General features: G+C 43.3%; 1 protein-coding gene across 1 annotated transcript in view; it reads left to right on the plus strand.

Annotated features, from left to right (window-relative positions):
- The window catches only part of AR (androgen receptor), a 186,027-nt gene that overhangs the window by 65,153 nt on the left and 98,623 nt on the right, over nucleotides 1-22,251 (plus strand). Inside the window, exon 2 of the mRNA XM_081963987.1 lies at nucleotides 10,170-10,321. Coding sequence (XP_081820113.1) covers nucleotides 10,170-10,321 — 152 coding nt within the window. The remainder of the gene's footprint in view (nucleotides 1-10,169; nucleotides 10,322-22,251) is intronic.

Genomic DNA, 22,251 nt, shown 5'->3' on the forward strand with positions numbered 1-22,251 from the left:
TGTGTTCCCCCCTCCCCCCTGCTTCTAAAAAGGATCCTGCCCGATCGCTGAGAGAGCTGCCAGCACGGGGGAGACAAGCGGCAAGGAAAGAAGCTTCTTTCCCCCCTGCTGCCTGCTGTGTTCCCCCCTCCCCCCTGCTACTAAAAAGGATCCTGCCCGATCACTGAGAGAGCTGCCTACCTGATTTCCAGCTCCATCGCGTTTCTTGCCATCGTGTGCAGAGAAACAAAGTTTGTGGGACAAAAAAAAAAACTTCGATCAATAACAACTTGGGGAGGGGGAAGTGATCTCCCAAAGTTGGAATTGATTGATTGAAAGGAGTTTTTTTTACTCCCACAAACTTTGTTTTCCTGTCCAAAATGGCAAGAAACATGATGGAAAAATGCTGCGGAGGGGAAATTAAATAGGCAAAGAAATGCTTGGGAGAAGCGAGGACCTGGGCGATGGGGGGTGGGGCAGGCTCCATGAAGTGGTGCTGAAATGGAGAAAAGGGCAACAGAGGAGCCACCTTGAGGGGGGAAAAGCTGCTTTTCCTTATTTCCTTGCTACTTGTCTTTCCCTCATGCAGATTGGTCTCTTCCTCATTTCCCTTTGGATTGCAGGGACCAGGCAGGATCCTCTGTGCTAGCACGGGGGAGGGGGGGGAACAGAGCAGCCACCTTGAGGGGAAAAAGCTGCTTTTTCTTCTTTTCTTGCTGCTTTTCTTTCCCCTGTGCCAGCAGCTCCCTTCCTCATTTGTCTATTGACTGTAGTGCCCAGGATCCTCTTTAATAGAAGGGGAGAATTTAGCAACTGGACTCACACCTGCCATTGTAAAAAGGGCCCAATCTTTACACAGAAGAATGATAAGGGAAGGTTTTTTGACACAGGAGCACACTTGAGCATCCCCTCACCCCCACCCCAATCTCTGCCCATTAGTGGCAGAGCAACTTCTCCCCTCACTGGGTGTTAGCCAAGGGGAAGCAGACAGAGGAGGGAGTGGCGAGGAAGCCTTGTGCAAAAATGCACGGTCCACACAGGTGAGCGGGGACATTACGTTATGTGGGTCGGCACTCGAGTTCATGTGATAGCGCGCACATATGTGCTTTTGGCACCCGAGGCGAAAAAGGTTCGCCATCACTGCCTTAGAGAAACTGGAAACATCACTTTAAAGGCCTGAAAACTGCCAAACTGTCAGGCTAATTTCTCTCATTTTAAAGGACAAATGTTTCCCAAAACTTTTGTACCAAATCTTTCCCAAAACTTTACACGAACCACAAAGATTCAAAGAGAGAGAGAGAGAGAGAGAGAAATTCAAATAAGCAAAGATGTACAAAGGTTTAAAAACCATAGTAATACTCTCTGGACTGCCTCCACTCCTTTGGTAACACCGAATTACAATTACTCAAAATCTGTTGAAATGACTGTCTTATTATTATTATTATTATTATTATTATTATTATTATTATTATTATTATTATTATTATTATTATTATTATTATTATTATTATTATTATTATTATTTATTAGCGTTTATTAACGTGCCAAGCTCCACACCCAGCAACCTTTCCAACTGGTGACAGATTCGAAATGAGAGCATTTCTGTCAATGAATTGATCAACCTTCCCCAGGTTCTCTCAGCTTCATCGCTGCAAGCAGGAGGTAGCCAATTTGGAAACATGCTGTTCAGGAAAGAGGAACAAAATTCCAGAAAGCGTCTAGATCAGGGGTGTCCAAACTTGGGAACTTTAAGACTTGTGGACTTCAACTCCCAGAATTCTGGGAGTTGAAGTCCACAAGTCTTAAAGTTCCCAAGTTTGGACACCCCTGGTCTAGATAGAAGGATAGAAAATGAGTTTCTAAAACAAGTGCACTTGATTGGAACTGCCATCTGTTCCCCAACATCTCAGACCTGCAACTGTTCCAGACTGCATAGCATGAAGGAATAAAGATGAATGTTCTGGATTGGCCTTGTTCTCATTCTGGATGAGTGAAGAACTCCAAAAAAAAAAGTTTTGCAGTCTGTTTTAGGGAGTAGTGAAAAAATATGTGTGTATTAGAAATAAGGCAGTCACTGAACTTATAAAAATCAGTGACTTGCCTTTGGCTAAATTCTTCTGGTTAGCTTGAATCATCCATCCAATCATTGCAGAATATTTTTCCCATGTCAGGTGCAGACGCTTGGTGAAATGTGCAGTAATGTGTGTAATAAATTCTTCATTGGCAAGAATTCATAGTCCTACGTAGCCATCAGAACTCAAAACATCTTGTAGAAGCCCTGGTGGCGCAGTGCTTAGAATGCAGGATCGCAAGCTTAATTCTGCTGGCAGCCAGCAGTTCAATCCTGACTGGCTCAAGGTGGACTCAGGGGAAAGGTAAGGGAAGGAGAAAGGGGAAGGAGAGGAGGAAGGAAGAAAGTAGAGAAGAGGGGAAGGAGAAAAGAAAGGGAAAATAAGGTGGTGTTACAACAGGCGCAAGGGATGGTAAATAAAGCCCACCAAGTATATTATAACCTATTAAATGGAATAACAGATGTGTAAGAATGACAAATATAACGATTATGTGCAATGATATGTAAGGAAAAAAAACCTTTAAAATAAAAAAGGTGGACTCAGCCTTCTGTCCCTCCAAGGTTCATAAAATGGGGAGGCAGATTGTTTTGAGGGCAATATGCAAATAATTCTTACCTTGTAAACTGTCCAGAGAGGGCTGTAAAGCGCTATGGAGAGGTACATAATTCTAAATGCTATCTTCTCATAATGCTTTTTCTGCTGTAATTGCTGCCGCTCTGCTTTCATGCTGAACTGGATATGTGGGAAGACCATTTCCTTGTGGTTCTGCAACGAGGCTGCTACAGTTCATGGGAATATATTTAATAATAATAATAATAATAATAATAATATATTTATTTCTTAGCCGCACCCTCTCCCGAAGGACTCGGGGCGGCGTACAACGAAACATACGAAATAAATATGTAAACAAAACAAACATATAACAAAGACATACACTGAAACATACACAAGGAGGAGGTCGGTTGATAAAAACAATTAAAATACAGTATATAAAACCCCTAGAAATTAAATATAATTAAAATACCCAGTTAAAAACCCGTCAGGAGCGATATGGTTAGATCAAAGTTGAGCCAGGCCAGCTGCTTGGAATAGGTGGGTCTTAAGCTTAATACGGAAGGAGCGTTAATGTGATTGAAGGGCCACACAGAACATTCCACCTATATATCATGGACTCTTGTGATTGCACTGGAATGGAAGGGGAAGTGAGATTTGTTAAATTCATTGCAGCAGCTCCTCTGTCTGGTTGTGGCCCATAAATCCATTGAACTCATATCTGACATGCACAAAGAATCAGGACATGTTGCATTCCAGGTAAAAAGGTTTCTTGTCGATGCCTATATTCAAGAATTTACACAACTAATAAAGGTAAAGGTTCCCCTTCCACGTATGTGCTAGTCGTTCCCGACTCTAGGGGGCTTCTCTCCGTTTCAAAGCCGGAGAGCCAGTGCTGTCCGAAGACGTCTCCATGTTCATATGGCCGGCATGACTAAATGCCGAAGTTGCATGGAACGCTGTTATCTTCCCACCAAAGGTGGTTCCTATTTTTCTACTTGCATTTTTGACTTGCTTTTGAACTGGTAGGTTGGCAGAAGCTGGGACAAATAACGGGAGTTCACTCCATTTTGCAGCACTAGGGATTCGAACCGCCAAACTGTCAACTTTACTGATCGACAAGCTCAACGTCTTAGCCACTGAGCCACCGTGTCCCCACACAACTAATACTCAGCACTAAATTGGTGTTAGATAAGAGTCAAAGAAATTCAGTGTGGGTGTGTGGACTTGAGGCACTTCTAGGTTGAGTCCTCTCTTGACCCCCAGGCTCTGCCCGTCCTTCTCCTACAATACCCAGTGTGTTTTCCCAAATAAACTTGCAGCCCAGATCAATATAAAAGATGCCATTCTTATGATAGAAAAACAAAAAAACATCATTAAATTCAAGCATGTAAAATAAAAATATGCCACATCTCACTTTTTATTGAAGGCATTCTTATTTTGTTTATTAAGTCCAATAGAGCTAAACCCTATTTTTGATCTAGAAAGGTGGCAACTCAGGCCATTCAGTCATTAAGGAAATGGTATTTAGTTCCGCATAGAAACAAGATATGAAAATAAAGAAACATGAATGGTTTCTTGGCTCAGTTTTCTTCGGATCTCAACTATAGTATCCATGATGTTTGTTAAATCTTCAAAGAATTTTCAACAGGAAGCAGTAAAAACCCTTTGCAGAATTTGGTAACTATTTTTGTGTGTCTTCAAAATTGTGGCCAACCGTTGGATCGTTGGGAAGAACTGTTTTATTGCCCCAAAAATGGTTACAGAGCTTGAGTTTAGTTTGCAGTTTCCCCAACCGTGTTGTGGCAGCTCCCACACTGCCTGTCCAGCATGGCTTTTGCAGGACAAATGAGAGAAGGATCTAGAAAAAAGCTAGGATAAGTTGAAGTGTCTTCCTTCAAGGATCCAGGTAGCCAATGGTTAAAACTATGAATTGCTAGTATCCTCAGTACAATTAGGTTTGAGTTTGAGATAGTCGGTATCATGTGAAGACAATTTCCCCCTTATTTTTAAAATTAATAATAATGCGCCTTCCTCAACTTCTATTATATATTCTAGGGTGGTGTTTGGTTATGTGGTGGTTGTAGGATTAGCATGACTTCAGTCCTTCCGGTTATCCTTAATTTAGTAGGATGCCCCTCTGAAAGCCTCCGGTTCTTTGGGGTCTATTGCTCCAAAAGAAAACTCTGTGTGCTTTGAATGCCTCATTACCACAAGAGGGAAATGGACTTGTTCCCTGCACTTGAAATGAAATAAAACAGCAAAGAAAATCTATTCGTTTGTTGTCATTGCAGTACCTGATTAGCTATCCTATATATCCACCCTATACTTTTCATCAGCCAAGTATTTTTAAAATGCATAAAATCTAGCAAGGCAGAAAATCTAACCAGGGAAAGTTAAATCAATGTTCATTGAATCCCATAAACCCCTTCTGGAAGGTTTGTTCCTGATTGGCAAGAAGTCAGAAGTATTTAAAATAAATAAATAAATAATCCTTCCTTTCTCAGGGAAGAAAGCTATTTTTTTGGAACTTTGAAACTCCATCCACAAATAAATGAATTACAGATTTCTGTGACTTGGCTCTACTTGAAAAGGATGGACTTCTCTTTCTCTCTCTCTCTCTGTGTGTGTGTGTTGTGGCTCAGATGGAAATTTTTAGCACAAGTGATGGCAGGATGGAGGAGGGGAAGGGAGAGGTGGAAATGTCATTTTGCCTCAAGGTTGCCCTTGGTCCATAGAGCATGCCATGAAAACCAGACTGATTGCTGGAATGACCTACTCTTATTCATTCTCATTCTCTCTCTCTCTCTCTCTCTCTCTCTCTCTCTCTCTCTCTCTCTCTCTCTCTCTCTCTCTCTCTCTCTCTCTCTCTCTCTCTCTCTCTCTCTCTCTCACACACACACACACACACACACACACACTGCTCCTAGCAGAGCAGTCCTCTGTAGTAAGAAATTGCCAGTATTTCGCTCATCAGAAAGAGTGCCAGAGAGCCCTGCGATCATTCTCTCCCATCTCAAACCAAGGAGAAAGAAGAGGGCGAAAAACGTTGTTTCTTTCTCTTTGTCCCAAACCATGTGAAGACTTTTGGCCTTAACCTTCCAGTTGTGAACTCGGTGGAATTGCTGGCTCACGTCATTCCTGCACAAGTTGTGTCTGCTTCACTCTGCCTTATCTTGGTTTTCTAGGTTGCCAATCTTGGCTCCAAGACTTGGCTTTCATTTTAAAAGGGTATTTTTGTGGCCTCGCGCTGCAGAAATGTGCTACAAAGAGCAAGCTGCCAGGCTTGTTTTCCAGCTGCAGATGGGAACTTCGTTTTCCTCACTCAACCCCCCGCCTTCCCATTTTGCAGGGCTCCTTCTTTGCTTTGGCTTGGGGATGTGCCTGAGAAAAAAATTCTGTGACTTGGTCTGCTTCTTAGCTTAGTCATGTTTTCTAACTGAAGTTAAAATAGAAGAAAACCTAGGCTGCTTTTGGAGATTCTGAAGGCTTTCTTAAGGCTGGATGACCTGGGTTCAAGTATCTCCTCCACCAAAGGCCTTCTGCGTGGTTCTGGCATCTAATGGAGATTTTAAAGAGCTGCAGAATTTCACCACGCAGGAGTTTAAGGCAGAGGAGAAGTCAGTGGAGATGAATGGGAGCAGAGAAGGAGCCAGGAGCCAATTCTTTGCCGGGTGAGCCTTCCTGCGGGGAGTGGGATAAGTCAGCAGAATGTAGACATGGAATGGCCAACCCTCCCCACGAGTTGCCCCTTGGGAGAAAGGCGTTGAGCTTGCCACAAAGCAGGACAAGGATTCTGAAAGCAGCTGCCAGGTGCTTGCTGGCTTGCAAGTCCACCTTTCACATCAGATGATTTAAAAAAAACTGTAAAAAACAATGAATTGAATACTTTATTTGGTCAAGTGTGATGAGAGGCACAAAGAATCTTTGGGAAGGACAAGAGCTCCATGTCAGCTCTGTTTACTGGGGTCTGACTTGCATCTGTAGCACTTGCCTGCTTTCTCCGAGTGGTCAACACATTTTGGACAACGTGATTGGAACTCATTGCTTTGGAGTCCTTCTTGGTCCTGGAGTCCTGAAAGAGGTTAGAAAGCTTTTTTGCAGGGGTGAAATTCAATTTTCTTTAAACTAGAGGTTCTGTGGGTGTGGCTTGGTGGGCGTGGCAGGGGGCGAATACTGCAAAATCCCCATTCCCACCCCACTCTTGGGGGAAGGATATTGCAAAATCTCCATTCCCACCTCACTCTGGGGCCAGCCAGAGGTGGTATTTGCCGGTTCTCTGAACTACTCAAAATTTTTGCTACCGGTTCTCCAGAACCTGTCAGAACCTGCTGGATTTCATCCCTGCTTTTCTGGCCTGTCACAGAGAAGATTAGAAACAGCTTCCAGGGAAGTACCTATGTTTAGAAGTCCATCCTAGTTTGTGTGTCCAGCTTCTCTGGAGTACCCACTGTCTGGCCTGGTTGTCTACTGCTGCATTCTCTCTCCATTATGCTTTAGGAAGATGTGCTGGAATCATTTGGCAGGTACAACTAAGCCCTGCAAGTGCTTCAATTTGCAACTCTTTAGACTTCATTGATTGTAATCCATCCAGCAAACATCCTTCATCTTGACATCTTCAGTTTCATCTAACTTCTTCTTCTTCTTCTTCTTTTTACTTTGCAAAATGAAGGCGCTGTTGGTTATAATGAGCAGCTTGCTTCTGCCATCTCAGCTCAAGATTGCCAGGGGTGTGGTTTAGATGGCTTTTTCCAGAAGGTATGCTAATATTCTGGGAGGACACGAGAGTTAGAATTAATACAACTACTGAGGCTGAGGCCTTTATGGAAAAAAATAAAGTCCTCCTAGATAAACCTGATGACACTACACCGGGCATACAGGACACGGGAGGTGACGGAGCTCTGCCGGGGGGAGGAGAAGAGGCAACATTGAGAAAACTCAGATGACAAAAATGAACTTGAAAATCTGTTTGATATAAAATGATTGAAATTATTTTAAGATAAAAGTTTATATGCTGACAAAATACTAATAAGTAACAAGAATCTAATGTATTAATAAATGAAAGTTATGAGAATGGGGGGGAGGGCCATCTCCTGCATAATGTAACTGTCAAAATTTGTACTTCATCCACTACCCCTTTCCTTGTATATATATTTTTAAAAACCAATAAAATTTTGTTTTTAAAAAAAAGATTGCCAGCTTTTGAGCCTTTTGACGCAATGTGTGTTTGACAACTGTTTTCTGGACAATGTAGAAGAATAGATATTACACACCGTGTTTCCCCAAAAATAAGACAGGGTCTTATTTTCCTTTGACCCCCAAAATAAGCACTTGGCCTTATTTTCAGGGATGACTTATTACTTTTTGAGTGCGGGAGGAGGCAAGCGTGGTCACCTCATGGCTGCTGCTGTGTTGCAATATTTTCAGGGAGGGCTTATTTTAGCGCATGCACTCAAAAGCCCAATTGGGCTTATTATCTGGGGAGGTCTTATTTTTGGGAAAACGGTATGAATGTCAAAGTTATCCTTGAAAAGGGACAGTTATCCCTTTTTTTGCGGGTACTTTAAAGACTAAGAAAAATCTTTGGAGACTTGGTGAGGCTTTTTTTTTTTAACCAGGCCTGGTGTGTTCATATGTGCATAAATTTGGATATTGTGAAACCACAGTTGCTGCATTGATATAAGGTTCACATCCGCATTCAGCTATGAAACGGACAGAGGGCCCTTTATGAAAGAATGGTAGAATGAACAGATTCTATCCAGAATGAAGGGATCTCAAAGACCCCTTCATCCTTCTGTGGGCTCATCGGAGTCTTGAATGCCATTTGGAAACAAGCTGGTAATCAGTGGCTCTCCTGTAAGGACCATGTCAGGTGACAATAATGGGTCTGACTACCACTGAATAGGCAGCTGGCTCTGCACCAACGGACATTCCTGAGTGATGTTCAAGTGCAGCCCCATGCAGAGCAAATCACACAGGTTGGACCTGCTTGTGAGTGCAGCCCCGAGCAACTTCAAAGCTAACCTCCCTCCTACCTTCATCAGGTGAACAGGGAAGATGCCCAAACAAGGGGAAGGAGCCAATCTTTTGCCCATTTCTACACAACCTCCCCATTAAACCTCCATCTGCCTAGGACAGAACTGAAGAGTCCTTTCAATCTTGTTGACGGTGGTTACAAATGCATTTGCATTTCACTCTCTCTCCTGCGTTATCATTTCTTTGATATAATTTTTATTGGAGACATTTTAACAACATTAAAAACTATATAAATATTAGAAAAGAAAAGAAGGAAGATAGTGAATAATTATGAAAGGGGGAAAAAGAACAGAAAGGTGGCCACCCTTCTTTCTTGATAGCCACTATTCTGTTGAAAATTGGTATTTATTACATCAAAGAGCTAACATTGGCCTGCACTAAAAAAAAGGGTAAAATTGTATTTGTGACCTGTGGCACCACTGGCACTTCTCCAGATAGGCAGAAGCTCCACTTCTAAAGAGGAAGGGAAGCTTGAAGGAGGCAAGTTGAAGTTTTATGTCCAGAAGGAAGAAGGAAGAAGTTTTGCTGTTCTGTCAGAATAGAATAGAATAGAATAGAATAGAACAGAACAGAACAGAACAGAACAGAATAGAATTCTTTATTGGCCAAGTGTGATTGGACACACAAGGAATTTGTCTTTGGTGCAGATGCTCTCAGTGTACATAAAAAGACAAGATACATTCGTCAAGAATCCTAAGGTACAACACTTCATGATAGACATAGGGTACAAATAAGCAATCCGGAAACAATAAATATCCTTATAAATTGTAAGGATAAAAGCAACAAAGTTCCAGTCCTGCAGTCATAAGGGGGAGGAGATGGGTGATAGGAACGATGAGAAGACTAATAGTAATAGTAATGCAGCCTTAGTGAGTAGTTTGACAGTGGTGAGGGAATGATTTGTTTAGGAGAGTGATGGCATTCGGGAAAAACTGCCCTTGTGCCTAGTTGTCTTGGTGTGCAGTGCTCTACAGTGTTGTTTTGAGGGCAGGAGTTGAAACAATTTATGTCCAGGATCCGAGGGGTCTATAGATATTTTCAGGGGCCTCTTTTTGACTCGTGCAGTGTGCAGGTCCTCAATGGAAGGCAGGTTGGCAGTCATTGTTTTTTCTGCAGTTCTGATTCTCTTCTGAAGTCTCTGTCTGTCTTGTTGGGTTGCAGAGCCAAACCAGAGAGTTATAGAGGGGCAGATGAAAGACTCAATAATTCCTCTGTATAATTAATCATTATAAATAATTCCATCTCAAAAGACGTTTGCAGGAAATGGGAGAGATACTCTAAATGATCACAAGAAACTGGGCAGGATGTACAAGAAGCTCTGGGCCCAGTGCTGGGATTCAAAATCACCGAGGTGGAGAAACCTGCTCTGATTCAATCTCTGGTTGTATCCTCGGGAGGCCCTTAGAGGAGGTTGATAGGCAGCCAGGATTCCTTGTCACTTTCAAGCATAGGGACTCCTGGTAATGGCTGGCTGCTCCTAAATCACCTTCTAATGATTCTTCTTCTGATTTTTCTCTTTTGCTTCCAAAGGCTGGAATCTGGAAGGGACCATGTTCTGCCGATTGACTATTATTTCCCACCGCAGAAGACATGCCTGATATGTGGGGACGAAGCGTCAGGATGCCACTATGGAGCGCTGACCTGTGGAAGCTGCAAAGTCTTCTTCAAAAGGGCAGCTGAAGGTAATTAATGCTATTTGCCCATTGGAGAATGTGATCTCTCTCTCTCTCTCTCTCTCTCTCTCTCTCTCACTCTCACTCTCACTCTCACTGTAAATATCACTTCAGGCACTGTTGTTCACTAAAAGATGTCAGAACATGTCTTGCTTGTGTGAAGGGCCTACCACTGGAGATGGGCCACCATGGATAAGAGTCCTCTGCCTAATTGAGACCAGAGTATCTTGGATTACAGTCGGCCCCAACAGATTATTCTCTTGGGTTTTTTTCTGCCAGGGTGGGAGGCTGTTGGGAAAGAGGCGAAAGAAGCAGCCTACTCTGACCTAGGCTTCCTGAGACAGTAAAAATCAGATGCTTAGACCCCCCAAACCCTCTTTTATTTAAACGGCTGTGAATGATGGTCATTCATAGCCCATAATGATTTATAAACAGTCTGTGAAGAGTCCGACAGAAGTCTGCCACAGTCTTTTAGGGTAATGCTGATAAGCACCCACTTTAATCTCCCTTGAAATGCTGCCGGAGACCTAATTGCCAATTAGTTTTAAAAGGCCAAACGGAGCACAGAGTCAAAGGGAGCTTCTCAGAGTCTGAACAGACCGGAATGAACAAAATTGCTTCCTGCAAAGGCTCACGTCCCTTTGCTCCTCTTTTATATCTTATGGGAAGGGCCAATCATCTCCAAGCCTTACTCCCGAGTCGCCCTTTTTGTCTTAATTGCTCTTGCCTTTTGGAAGCTCTGCACATGTGCACAGTGGGAACAGGCTCATGCTGTTCTTCTGCCTCGCTGATGTCAGACTCCAGAGGCTCCGGAGGCAGCACATAACTACCAGATGGTCCCCTCTCTGCCTCCAACGCAGAGCCCTCATCTGAGCCTTCCCCATATTCCAGGACTGGCCCATCTTCCTCCCCAACCTCCTCACTATCTGACTCTGCTGCCAGCTCCACAGGTCGCCAGCAGACCACAAAAGAGGCCTTTCCTTAGTCAGACTTCCAGCTCCCTCTTGCTCTTCCCAGCCTTTTGTTATTGCGCTGCTGGTAATGGGGACCTAGGAGAAGAGAGGAGAATTAGATGAATTGGGCTGGGGAAAGGACTGGCACTCTGCTTTCATTATATCCCCCCCCCCAAAAAAAAACCCCACAGGATGATAGTTTAACTAGTAAATCATAAATTCACTGTGCTTACCCCATAGGTGATTTTACCCCATTGGCAGCTCTTCTTAGTTCTGTGATTGCTGTAGTTTTTATTCCTCATTAAGCTGAATGGAAAGAAAGCATCTTGAGCTTTAAAGTCTCAAGGAAGAGAAAGGGCCCAGCAGTTCTATGCCGATATATTTGGTGAAATAAGTACTGCTTTAAATCAAAGTAACACAGCTGCAATTTTCAGAAGGCATCTAACCGGCACCAGTCATAATTTTTCTCTTAACGTGAACATCCACTAAAGCTCCAGCCCCTGGCAATAATCAGTCATCTACTGGTTTTTATGATATCATTTAGCAAAGAAGCACTTCTTAGCCAAGCAGCCAATGCACTTGTGATTGGAAGTCAGCTGTGTTCCCTTTGATATATTTCCCTTTCAATCATTAGGGAGATTTCTCTGCTCCAATTCTGGCACAACATTTGTAATTGTGCCTCAGACACTCACCCGAGAATTGCTGGAACCATTTAGATGGATTTGCTAAAAGCTCGTTGAGATGCTGTATTTTTGGACACATCACAGATTGTGAGCATAACATGTCCATGGTCTCTCTCAGGTTAAACATCTGGGAGGAAAATACCTGACGCGCCTCCTTGGCTCTATCAGGGAGGTCTATTGGTTTATTTACTTAGCCTGCTTCTCCCCACTGAAGGGGGGGATGAGGCCAGAGAAGGACCCTTCTGGGAGTTTGGGGGAAGGGCCTTTGCAGAAAGTAGCAGAGTAAAACGTGCATCACCACAAGACAGAGGAGAGTCCTGCTGGTAGTGCTTTTTTTTTTGTTCATCTAGCTTGGAGATTAAAAGTTATGACACAATTATCCCAGCCATATCAAGAAAACCCCAAACACGATCCAAATCCAGCCCTGAATGGAACATGAGAGTTACTTCTTCTCTATGTCACCTGCTGCAAACAAGGCCTCTCCTGGCAGGTCTTCCTTCCTCTTCTTTTTTGCTCCTCTGCCTCCCTTTGTTCTCTGCTGGGATTTCCTTTTACCAGTTCTCCCAAAAACCTTTTATTCTGTATTAGCAGAATAAAGCAGAACAAACAGCTTCCATATTTTGGAAATAGGGGGATTTTGAAATGCTTTCTTCTTATGATGTCTTTGAAAGAGAAACCAAACTTGATTTATAGACCATTTCCAAATGCCCTTCTCTTCCTCTCCTATGTAATTAAGAAATACTTGTACTGTTCAATCTCTTGAGTCCTAGCTTTGCAAAACTCCTGCTTAGTTCTTTCAGCCCTTTGGATGTCCTTCTCTCCCTCTGCCAAAAAAGGCATAGGGACAGCTATTCATAATTGCTTTGGAAATGTCATACGGATTTCAGAAGAGAATTAAGAGAGAGGAGTGAGGGAAGACTGGTGGATTGGCAGAGGAAAGGAAGAGCTTACAGCATCATCAGAGTTGGAAGGGACCATGGAGGTCTTCTAGTCCAACCCCCTGCTCAAGCAGGAAACCCTGTACCATGTGAGGCAAATGACTGGGACCACCCACAACTTCTGAAGGCAAGCAGTTCCACTGATTAATTGCTCTCAGTGTCAGGACATTTCTCCTTAGTTCTGGGTTGCTTCTCTCCTTGATTAGTTTTCATTCGTTGTTTCTTGTCTTGTCTTCTGCTGCTTTGGAAAATAAACACCTCCCTCTTCTTTGTGGCAGCCTTTCAAATATTGGAACACTATTGCCAAGTCATGCCAGCCCAATGGCGGGATTCAATTTTTTTTACTACTGGTTCTGTGGGCGTGGCTTGGTGGGCGTGGCAGGGGAAGGATACTGCAAAATCCCCATTTCCTCCCAATCGGCTGGGACTCGGGAGGCAGAAAATAGATGGGGCGGGGCCAGTCAGAGGTGGGATTTGCCGGTTCTCCAAACTACTCAAAATGTCCGCTACCGGTTCTCCAGAACTGGTTCAGAACCTCTAAATACCACCTCTGCCCTAGAGGCAAAGAACGGGCCTGGTTTTGGCTTCCAGAGGCCTCTGCACATCCTGTTTTTGGCCTCCCTGGCCTCCAGGAGGCAGGTGAGGGTCAACAGGTAGGTGGGGTGATGTGAGTAGGGCAACCTTATAGTCCCATGCGGGCTGGATTAATGGCTTCAGTGGGCCATATCCGGCCTGCGGGCCATAGTTTGAGGACCCCTGGTCTAGACATATACTTCTTCACATGCCTGACCAGAACTTTATAGGAGTCTGTCACTTATTGATCAGGTGTGCATAGCCACATTAAGTGTCATTTAACGTTACATTTAAAGCCCTCGGAAAAAAATACTTTCTCTCCAACTGTTGGCTTTACTGAAATTGATTTGGATGGCAGTGACAGCATTTTCAGGGTGGTGGCACAACCAGCTGCATTCCATTTTTCAAATGGCAGTAACAGATATTCATCAGGAAAGACATGTGCCTGGACTGAATGCTGGCCTCTAGCTGTACCCCCACCTCCTCCAGCCCTCCTTGCCTCAAAGGCATGGAGTTGCCCATTGTCATGGTCAAAGCATTTGCTAAGACTAATCTGGGCCTTGTATAGGATTCAAGAGGAAACTTGACAGTTTTCCTGGGGATCTGGTGGGTACTTTGAGGGAGGCCTTAGTTACCACCTGGAATAGGTGGGTCTCAAGAGCCTTGGATCGGTGTCCCCCCGCTTGCCAGTCCTTGGTGCTCCCCGGTTGTGTGAGGAGGTCCAGGACATGAACCAAGGAAAAGGCCAGCTGGGTGCTGGTGGAGAAAGATGGTGAGAGTCCTTGACTGAATACCAGTAGGGGCCTCTTAAGGAATTCTACCAAGGCACTCTTCTTATGCTACAGGGCTCAAGAACGCATAGTATTTATAGACAAGCCTCAATGTGCCCACTTCCTGAACTTCATTGGATGAGAGGCGGCATGCCTTCTCTGTGCTGCTGCCTGCCGTCTTTGATAATGTGACAAAATTAGTGGACCAGAGGAATGCCGTTGATATAGTTTACTTGGACTTCAGTAAGGCTTTTGATAAGGTAGACCATAACCTACTATTAGATAAAGTAGAAGAATGTGGGTTGGACAGCATCACCACCAGATGGATTCGTAACTGGCTGACCAACCGCACTCAACGTGTAGTCCTCAATGGAACTGCATCTACATGGAGGGAAGTATGCAGTGGAGTACCCCAAGGCTCTGTTTTAGGCCCAGTACTCTTCAACATCTTCAGCAATGATTTGGATGAGGGAATAAATGGGGAACTCATCAAATTTGCAGATGACACCAAGCTGGCAGGAATAGCCAACACTCCAAAAGATAGGCTAAAGATACAGAAGGATCTTGACAAACTTGAACATTGGGCACTAGCTAATAAAATGAAATTCAATGGTGAAAAGAGTAAGGTTCTACATTTAGGCAACAAAAATAGAATGCACAGGTACAGTATAGGTGGTACCTTCCTCAGTAGTAGTAACTGTGAAAGGGATCTTGGAGTCCTAGTGGACAACCATTTAAATATGAGCCAGCAGTGTGCAGCAGCTGCCAAAAAAGCCAACACAGTCCTAGGCTGCATCAACAGAGGGATAGAATCAAGATCACATGAAGTGTTAATACCACTTTATAATGCCTTGGTAAGGCCACACTTGGAATACTGCATTCAGTTCTGGTCGCCACAATGTAAAAAAGATGTGGAGACTCTAGAAAGAGTGCAGAGAAGAGCAACAAAGATGATTAGGGGACTGGAGACTAAAACATATGAAGAACGATTGCAGGAACTGCGTATGTTTAGCTTAAGAGAAAGAAGGACTAAGGGAGACATGATCGCAGTGTTCCAATATCTCAGGGGTTGCCACAAAGAAGAGGGAGTCAAACTATTCTCCAAGGCACCTGAGGGTAGAACAAGAAGCAATGGGTGGAAACTAATCAAGGAGAGAAGCAACTTAGAACTGAGGAGAAATTTCCTGACAGTGAGGACAATTAATCAGTGGAACAGAAATTGCCTCCAGAAGTTGTGAATGCCCCAACACTGGAAGTCTTTAAGAAGATGTTGGATAGCCATTTGTCTGAAACGGTATAGGGTTTCCTGCCTAGGCAGGGGGTTGGACTAGAAGACCTCCAAGGTCCCTTCCAACTCTGCTATTGTATTGTATTGTATTGTCTGCGCCTTCCAGAGGTTTGAGTAGCATCAGGACTGTCATCCTTTAGACTGAACCCCTGGCTCTTTTCCCTGGGCAGTGAATTAGGGACGTATGTGCCTTTCATGAACTGGTTATCCAAGGCCTCCTTTTTCCTTGTGTTTGTAAGTTCTGCCCCGCCACAGTCACTAGGGAGAGACGGCGGGCGTTGCAGTTTTTTTCCCTCCTTCCCTTGAAAGAATTGTCACCCCCCAGCCAGGAATCACCAGGCAGCAGAATAGTGACTGGAAGTTGGAAGACCTTTCAGACCTGCTATTTTCAGCACGCAACTGAATACAGACCTGTCTATATTTAGTTGCTGGAGAGATAACTTTAATCTTTTCTGAATGTCTCCTTGGGTTGTTGTCCATTCTGGTTTTTTTTTTTTTTTAAGACTTGTGAAGTAATTCTTTAGTCACGAGGAAAACTCTTTCCCATCTTGTAACTGGCAGAAAAAAGCTGTGTGGATTTTCACTGAAAAGCAAAGCAGTAAAAAAAAAGTTGTTGTATTAGACAAACGAGAACATAAATAACAGTCTGAGGAGGTTCAGAGGAGTTTATCTTGGGACTCATAAGAGCTGTGAGTTGTAAATCTTTTTTCCACACTTCTGGTGTGCCTTATACAGCCATGGAGTGGACATCCTCCCCCTCCCCTCCGTCCTGTGTGCCAGTGTACGGGTCCCTGAAATAGTGCAGAAAAAAAACAGGTGTCTGAAAAGAGAAAGAGAAGAAAATCTTGTACCTGGTAGAATCCGTGTGGGGTCCACCTGCTTCCATAAGGCTTGCAAGCAAATGGATTGCAGTCTGCAGCTACAACTCTTAGGAAAGCCAACTCCCCCTGTATCCAAGGAAGAGACAGAGCTTAGTCTCTGCTTTGTATACAAACCTTCCCAAGTGGGATCTTTGCCGTCTCTAGGTGGGCTTGGAAAGAGCCCAGCCCCACATTCTGCCAGCCAATAGAGAGGACTGGATTTGGACGGACCAAAGTCTGTCTTGATAGGAAGAGGTTTCCTATAAACCTGTTCCGGAAACCTTTTCCTGATGGATCGTGTCAAGTAGTCAAAGTCAGGGAATAGATTTTGCCAATAAGGGCAGCTGAGTGCCAACAGCTTATAGGGTGGAAGGCTTTTGTTCATACCAGGAGGTATACATGCTCTACCTGGGGAAGCCCTTGAAGAACACCCAGAAGTTTCAGCTGGTGCAGAATGTGGACAGTCTCTCCTCCACGAATTGCATCGTTTGCCAGTCTACCTCTGGCCCCCGTTGAAGGGGCTAATTTTGACCTTGAAATCCCCTCATGACATGCGACTGGGTTATTTGAGGGACAGCCTCTCCTGGATTTCATCTGCTCGTTCCATTAGATCGAGCAAGGGAGATATGCTGTGAGGCTCACCTCTCAGGACCCACCCCTCAGGGAACGCTCTCTTGGCGGGCCTTTTCTGCCATGGCACCTGCCTTCTGGAACATTCCCCCCCCAAAAAATGAGGTCATCTTCCTCCTTATTTTCTGGGAGTCTCTCAAGACCTGGCTATGTCATCTGGCCAGGGGAGTCTCAGGGTGAGATCTTGAGATGACTCCATTGCTGGCAAGCCTCTTGGTATGATTTCTTCATGAAAATGACCACGTTTGACATAGTTTATATATATGCTATCTAGAGTCACTTCTTGTGATGTGTGCACATTCAGTCATTTACAAATGGCTGTGTATTTTTCTGTGCGTCTTTGTCTTCTGATCATTTCTTGATGGAGGATCATTGCCCTTATCTTCTTTGGCACAGGCAGCAAACATTGTAAAACAAACCAAGATAACTACCCTGTTTTCCCCAAAATAAGACTTCCCTGGTTAAAAAGCCCAACCAGGCTTTTGAGCGCATGTGCTAAAATAAGCCCTCCCCCCAAAATAAGCCCTCCCTGAAAATATTGAAACGCAGCAGAAGCCATGAGGTGACCACGCTTGCCGCCTCCTGCACCTCAAAAATAATAAGATCTCTCCAAAAATAAGGCCTGTCTTATTTTCGGGAAAACATGGGTAGAAGCCTTCAAACAGCCTCATCTAACACTCTTGTCAAGGTGCTTAGGCTGAGGTGGACATGCAAAGGGAGAATTGCGCTGGTTTCCCTTAAACCAGGGGTGTCCAAAGTTGGACACTTTAAATTATATTTTCTTCTTCCATGTTTCTAACTTTAATATTTCAGTCTCCAATCACAGATAGCAATAGCACTTAGACTTATATACCGCTTCATAGTGCTTTTACAGTTCTCTCTAAGCAGTTTACAGAGTCAGTATATTGTCCCCCAACAATCTGGGTCCTCATTTGACCCACCTTAGAAGGATGAAAGGCTGAGTCAACCTTGAGCCGGTGAGATTTGAACTGCGGAACTGCAGCTAGCAGTCAGCTGAAGTAGCCTGCAGTACTGCACTCTAACCACTGTGCCACCTCGGCTATTAACAGCACATCTTGCTTGCCTAGGCTGTCAATTCAAACCAATCTTGATCTTTAAATGGCTTCTGCACTGGTGGCATACGCATAAATCTGAATGACCATCCGACGAAAGGGATGTCCAGGAAGTATAATTGTTGCTCTTTGATCATCGATTGCTTTGTAGCCAAATACTGTTTGTGCTTCTCGGCACTTCTTGCAACTGCAGAATGTTGCACAGGTGCTCTGTTCAGGGTCACCCTTGGACAGGAGGGCTCAGATGAGCCCCTTCAGGACCAACAGGAAGAGTTTGTCCAACACCCCGTGAATAAAATTGCTTCAGTTCTTCCACAATTGGAATCCAAGCATGATGCAATTCCGGGGAATGGACTTACCCTGTTATCTAGGAGTGGTTTGATCCTGTTGGACCTGAGGAGGTGGACATTCTTTGGCTGACAGGATCTTCCACGTCCCCCTTCTGTTTGATCTGGTGGGATGAGACTTTTGGGGGGAAAAGGAGATCCCTCAAGTATCCTAGTCCCAGACTAGAGCTTTATAGGTAACCTTCAGCACTTTGAATTACACCCCCAAAAAAACACTGTCAGGTAGTGCAGCTCATGCAGGAATGGTACTACCTATTCCCATTGGTATCTATGATTATCACTTGTTGGTTGTATCTTATGATTTATCACTTTATTGCATATATATATATATATATATGCTGGTTTTGTTGTATTCGGGTCTTTTCCCGTGAATACAACAAAACCAGCATACCTACACCCGTGAAAATCTACGAAAACAAATTATATATATATATATATATATATATATATATATATATATATATATATATATATATATATATATATATATATATATATATATATATATATATATATATATATATACATACATACATACATACATACATACATACATACATACATACATACATACATATATATATATATATATATATATATATGTTGTATTTGTACTGATAAATAAATAAAGGGAGACTAGTATAGATCTATTTTGAGCTAATTAGCTCTCATCAGCTAGCCATACCTTTACTGGGATTTGAACCTGGGCTGTATTATATCTTAGGCAGGAGTCTTAGCCACTAAGCCACAGGCTCGCCTCCTTATCAGTTGAGCCAGGGAAATAGGTATGTATTTGTGTTACAACCCCTGGTATGCCTAAATATGGGAGGAAGGTCACTACTCCCTCTTTCTGTCCTTTGGCTCATCACAGAAGACCATGCAGGCAGAAAACCATATTTTTATTTTTAATGTTGCCTTTTTATATTTGTGTTGTATTTGTACTGATAAATAAATAAAGGGAGACTAGTATAGATCTATTTCGAGCTAATTAGCTCTCATCAGCTAGCCATACCCTTACTGGGATTTGAACCTGGGCTGTATTATATCTTAGGCAGGAGTCTTAGCCACTATAGACTAAGTGGCTATAGACTAAGACTAAGAGTCTTAGCCACTATATATATATTGAGAACTTATGTACTAGAGACAAATTCCTGGTATGTCCAATCACACCTCATATCCAATGAGGTGTCGGTTCAATATCCACTTTTAAGTATTAACTCGCTTTTAATTCACTCTTGACAGTGAGAAGAATTAACCAGTAGAAAAGCTTACCTCCAGAAATAGTGGACACCTCATTACTGGAGGTTTTGTTTGTTTGTTTGTTTGTTTTTTATTGGATTTATATGCCGCCCTTCTCCCAAAGGACTCAGGGAGGCATACAACATTAAAAAAACACACATCCCGAAAGTTAAAAAGAAATTAAATACATATCCAAAAAAACAAACCCAATTTATAGGACAATACATTTAAAAAATGAGTTAAAATTAACAGGCCAGGCCGGCTTGCTGGAAAAGCCAACTTTTTAGGGCGCGTCGGAAGGACCGGAGGTCAGGGATTATGCAAAGCTCCGGAGGCAGCTCATTCCAGAGGGAAGGCGCTCCCACAGAGAAGGCTCTCCCCCTGGGGGTCACCAGCTGACACTGTCTGGCCGACGGCACCCTGAGGAGGCCAACTCTGTGGGATCGTACTGGACGGTGGGAGGCTACTGGTGGCAGTAGGTGGTCTCGCAGGTACCCTGGGCCTAACAAGACTGGAGAACCATTTGTCTGAAATGGTATAGACCAGTAGTTCCCACAGGGGGGCAATTTGATTTTTAATGGAGGCAATTTGAACCTTGTTTAAACCAAGTTAATGGCCTTTTAGGCTTCCTCCATGTGATTAGAGTTCACTTTTTGAGTGAAGTAAGAATTATATGTCATGGGGGGTGGGGGTGGGGCATCAGGATTTTAGAGATGCTTAGGTGGGGCATGGCCAAAAAAAGGTTGGGAGCCACTGGTATAGAGTTTTCTGCTCCAGTAAGGGGGGATGGAGTTGGACTAGAAGACCTCCAACCCTATTCTATGCTCTTATGTCCATTGGAAACATATTGTTTCCAGACTTTCTCCTTGAAGTGTAGGTAGAATATTTATTTTCTTGATTGCATATCCTGTTACCCAGTAACAGTTCAGATTCAATTAAGTGCTTTTAAAAACATTTTGTTTAAAAAATTGATCAATTAGTATACAGGGGAAGTAAATAAAATGACACACTACAATCTGAAGCATGCTGGGTGACTAAAAAGAGATATTTAAACAAGGGCATGATTTTACAGCTTCTTGGGCTCCTGGGAAGATAATAGGGATGCTAGTAGGTCTTTGTGGGAAGGCATTCTGGAGTCCTGTCAGCACAGTTTGCAAAGAAGGTGGATTTGTCCAGGTACATGTAAGCCTGGCCGCATGGACTAGAAAGCATGTAGAAAAAAAATGAGTTACCATATTTTTTGGAGTATAAGACACACCTTTCCCCCCCAAAAAAAGAGGGTGAAAATGTGGGTGCGTCTTATACTGAATACAGTATTTTTGGCCTCCTGAAACCCTGCCCCCTTTGCAAAAATGGCCATTCATAGCCTTTAGGAGGCTTCCAGAGTGTTCCTGGGGGATGGGGAGGGCAAAAAGGAAAGGAAAATGGACTGTTTTGTGCTTGTTTTTGCCCCCCAGCCTCCCAGGAGCCCTCTGGAAGCCTCCTAAAGGCTATGCACGCCATTTTTTGACAGAAAACGGGCCCATTTTTGTGAAAAATGGGCCGTTTTGGGAAGTCTGCAGAGTGCAAAAACTTTTTTTTTAATTTCCCCCTTTAAAATCTTGGTGCATTTTTTATTACGGTGCGTCTTATACTCCAAAAAATACAGTATAAATATTAATATTCTGATTAAAATGTCTGTACTGTGACTTCCAGTTTTATTGGGTGTGTAAATGGGAGAAAATGTGGTTTGACCATAACAGCCGTAGGAGGGGCTGCCTTTGGTTAGGGGCAGCTTCTGTCTCGAACAACATTTCTCTTTACGTTTACGGTCTGAAGTTTGAATGCACAAAATATTCTACCAGTTCAACAAGCTTCTAACAAGCAACCCTTCAACACAAGAGTTTGAACTTACTCTCATCTTCTCAGTCCTTGGCATTAAAGTGATCACACCAGATATTGTAGTGCTCTAAAAATTCTCCAGTTGTGTAAAGGTAGCCCAGAATATTCATATTCACATGTCTCTAAGTTTGGAGCAGTCAAATATGTAGGGATGGATGGAATTTTTTGGTTGAATGAAAGTTGCCCTGTTTGTCTCCCAAAACATGATGGAATGAATTAGAAGAAGAAAATGCAGGAGCTAAGGTGATAATGGGTGAATTCTCACAACATACCTTAAAAGTGCTTATTGAACTGACACTAAGTTACCAAAACAAACTTGGTTTGTTCAGTTCATTAAGCCACCAAAAATACTTAATACCTAATACCTGTGGATTTAGATCAGACTTTCCATGCTCTGTTTGGAGATGGACATCTCCTACAGTTATTTAACAGATTAACAGAGTTGGAAGGGACCTTGTAGGTCATCTATTAAGTCCAACCCCCAGCTCAAGCAGGAGAGCCTATATACCATTTCTGACAAATGGCAGTCCAATCTCTTCTTGGAAGTCTCAAGTGATGAAGCTGCCACAACTTTCTAAGGCAACTTCTGTTCCATTGGTTGATTGCTGTCACTGTCAGAAAGTTCCTCCTGATTTCTAGGTTTAATCTCTCCTTGGTCAGTTTCCATTTATCATTCCTTGTCTGGCCTTCAGGTGCTTTGGAAA

This window comes from Natrix helvetica (genome assembly GCF_964273705.1).
Source record: "Natrix helvetica genome assembly, chromosome: 11".
In the NCBI taxonomy this organism is placed as follows: domain Eukaryota; kingdom Metazoa; phylum Chordata; class Lepidosauria; order Squamata; family Natricidae; genus Natrix; species Natrix helvetica.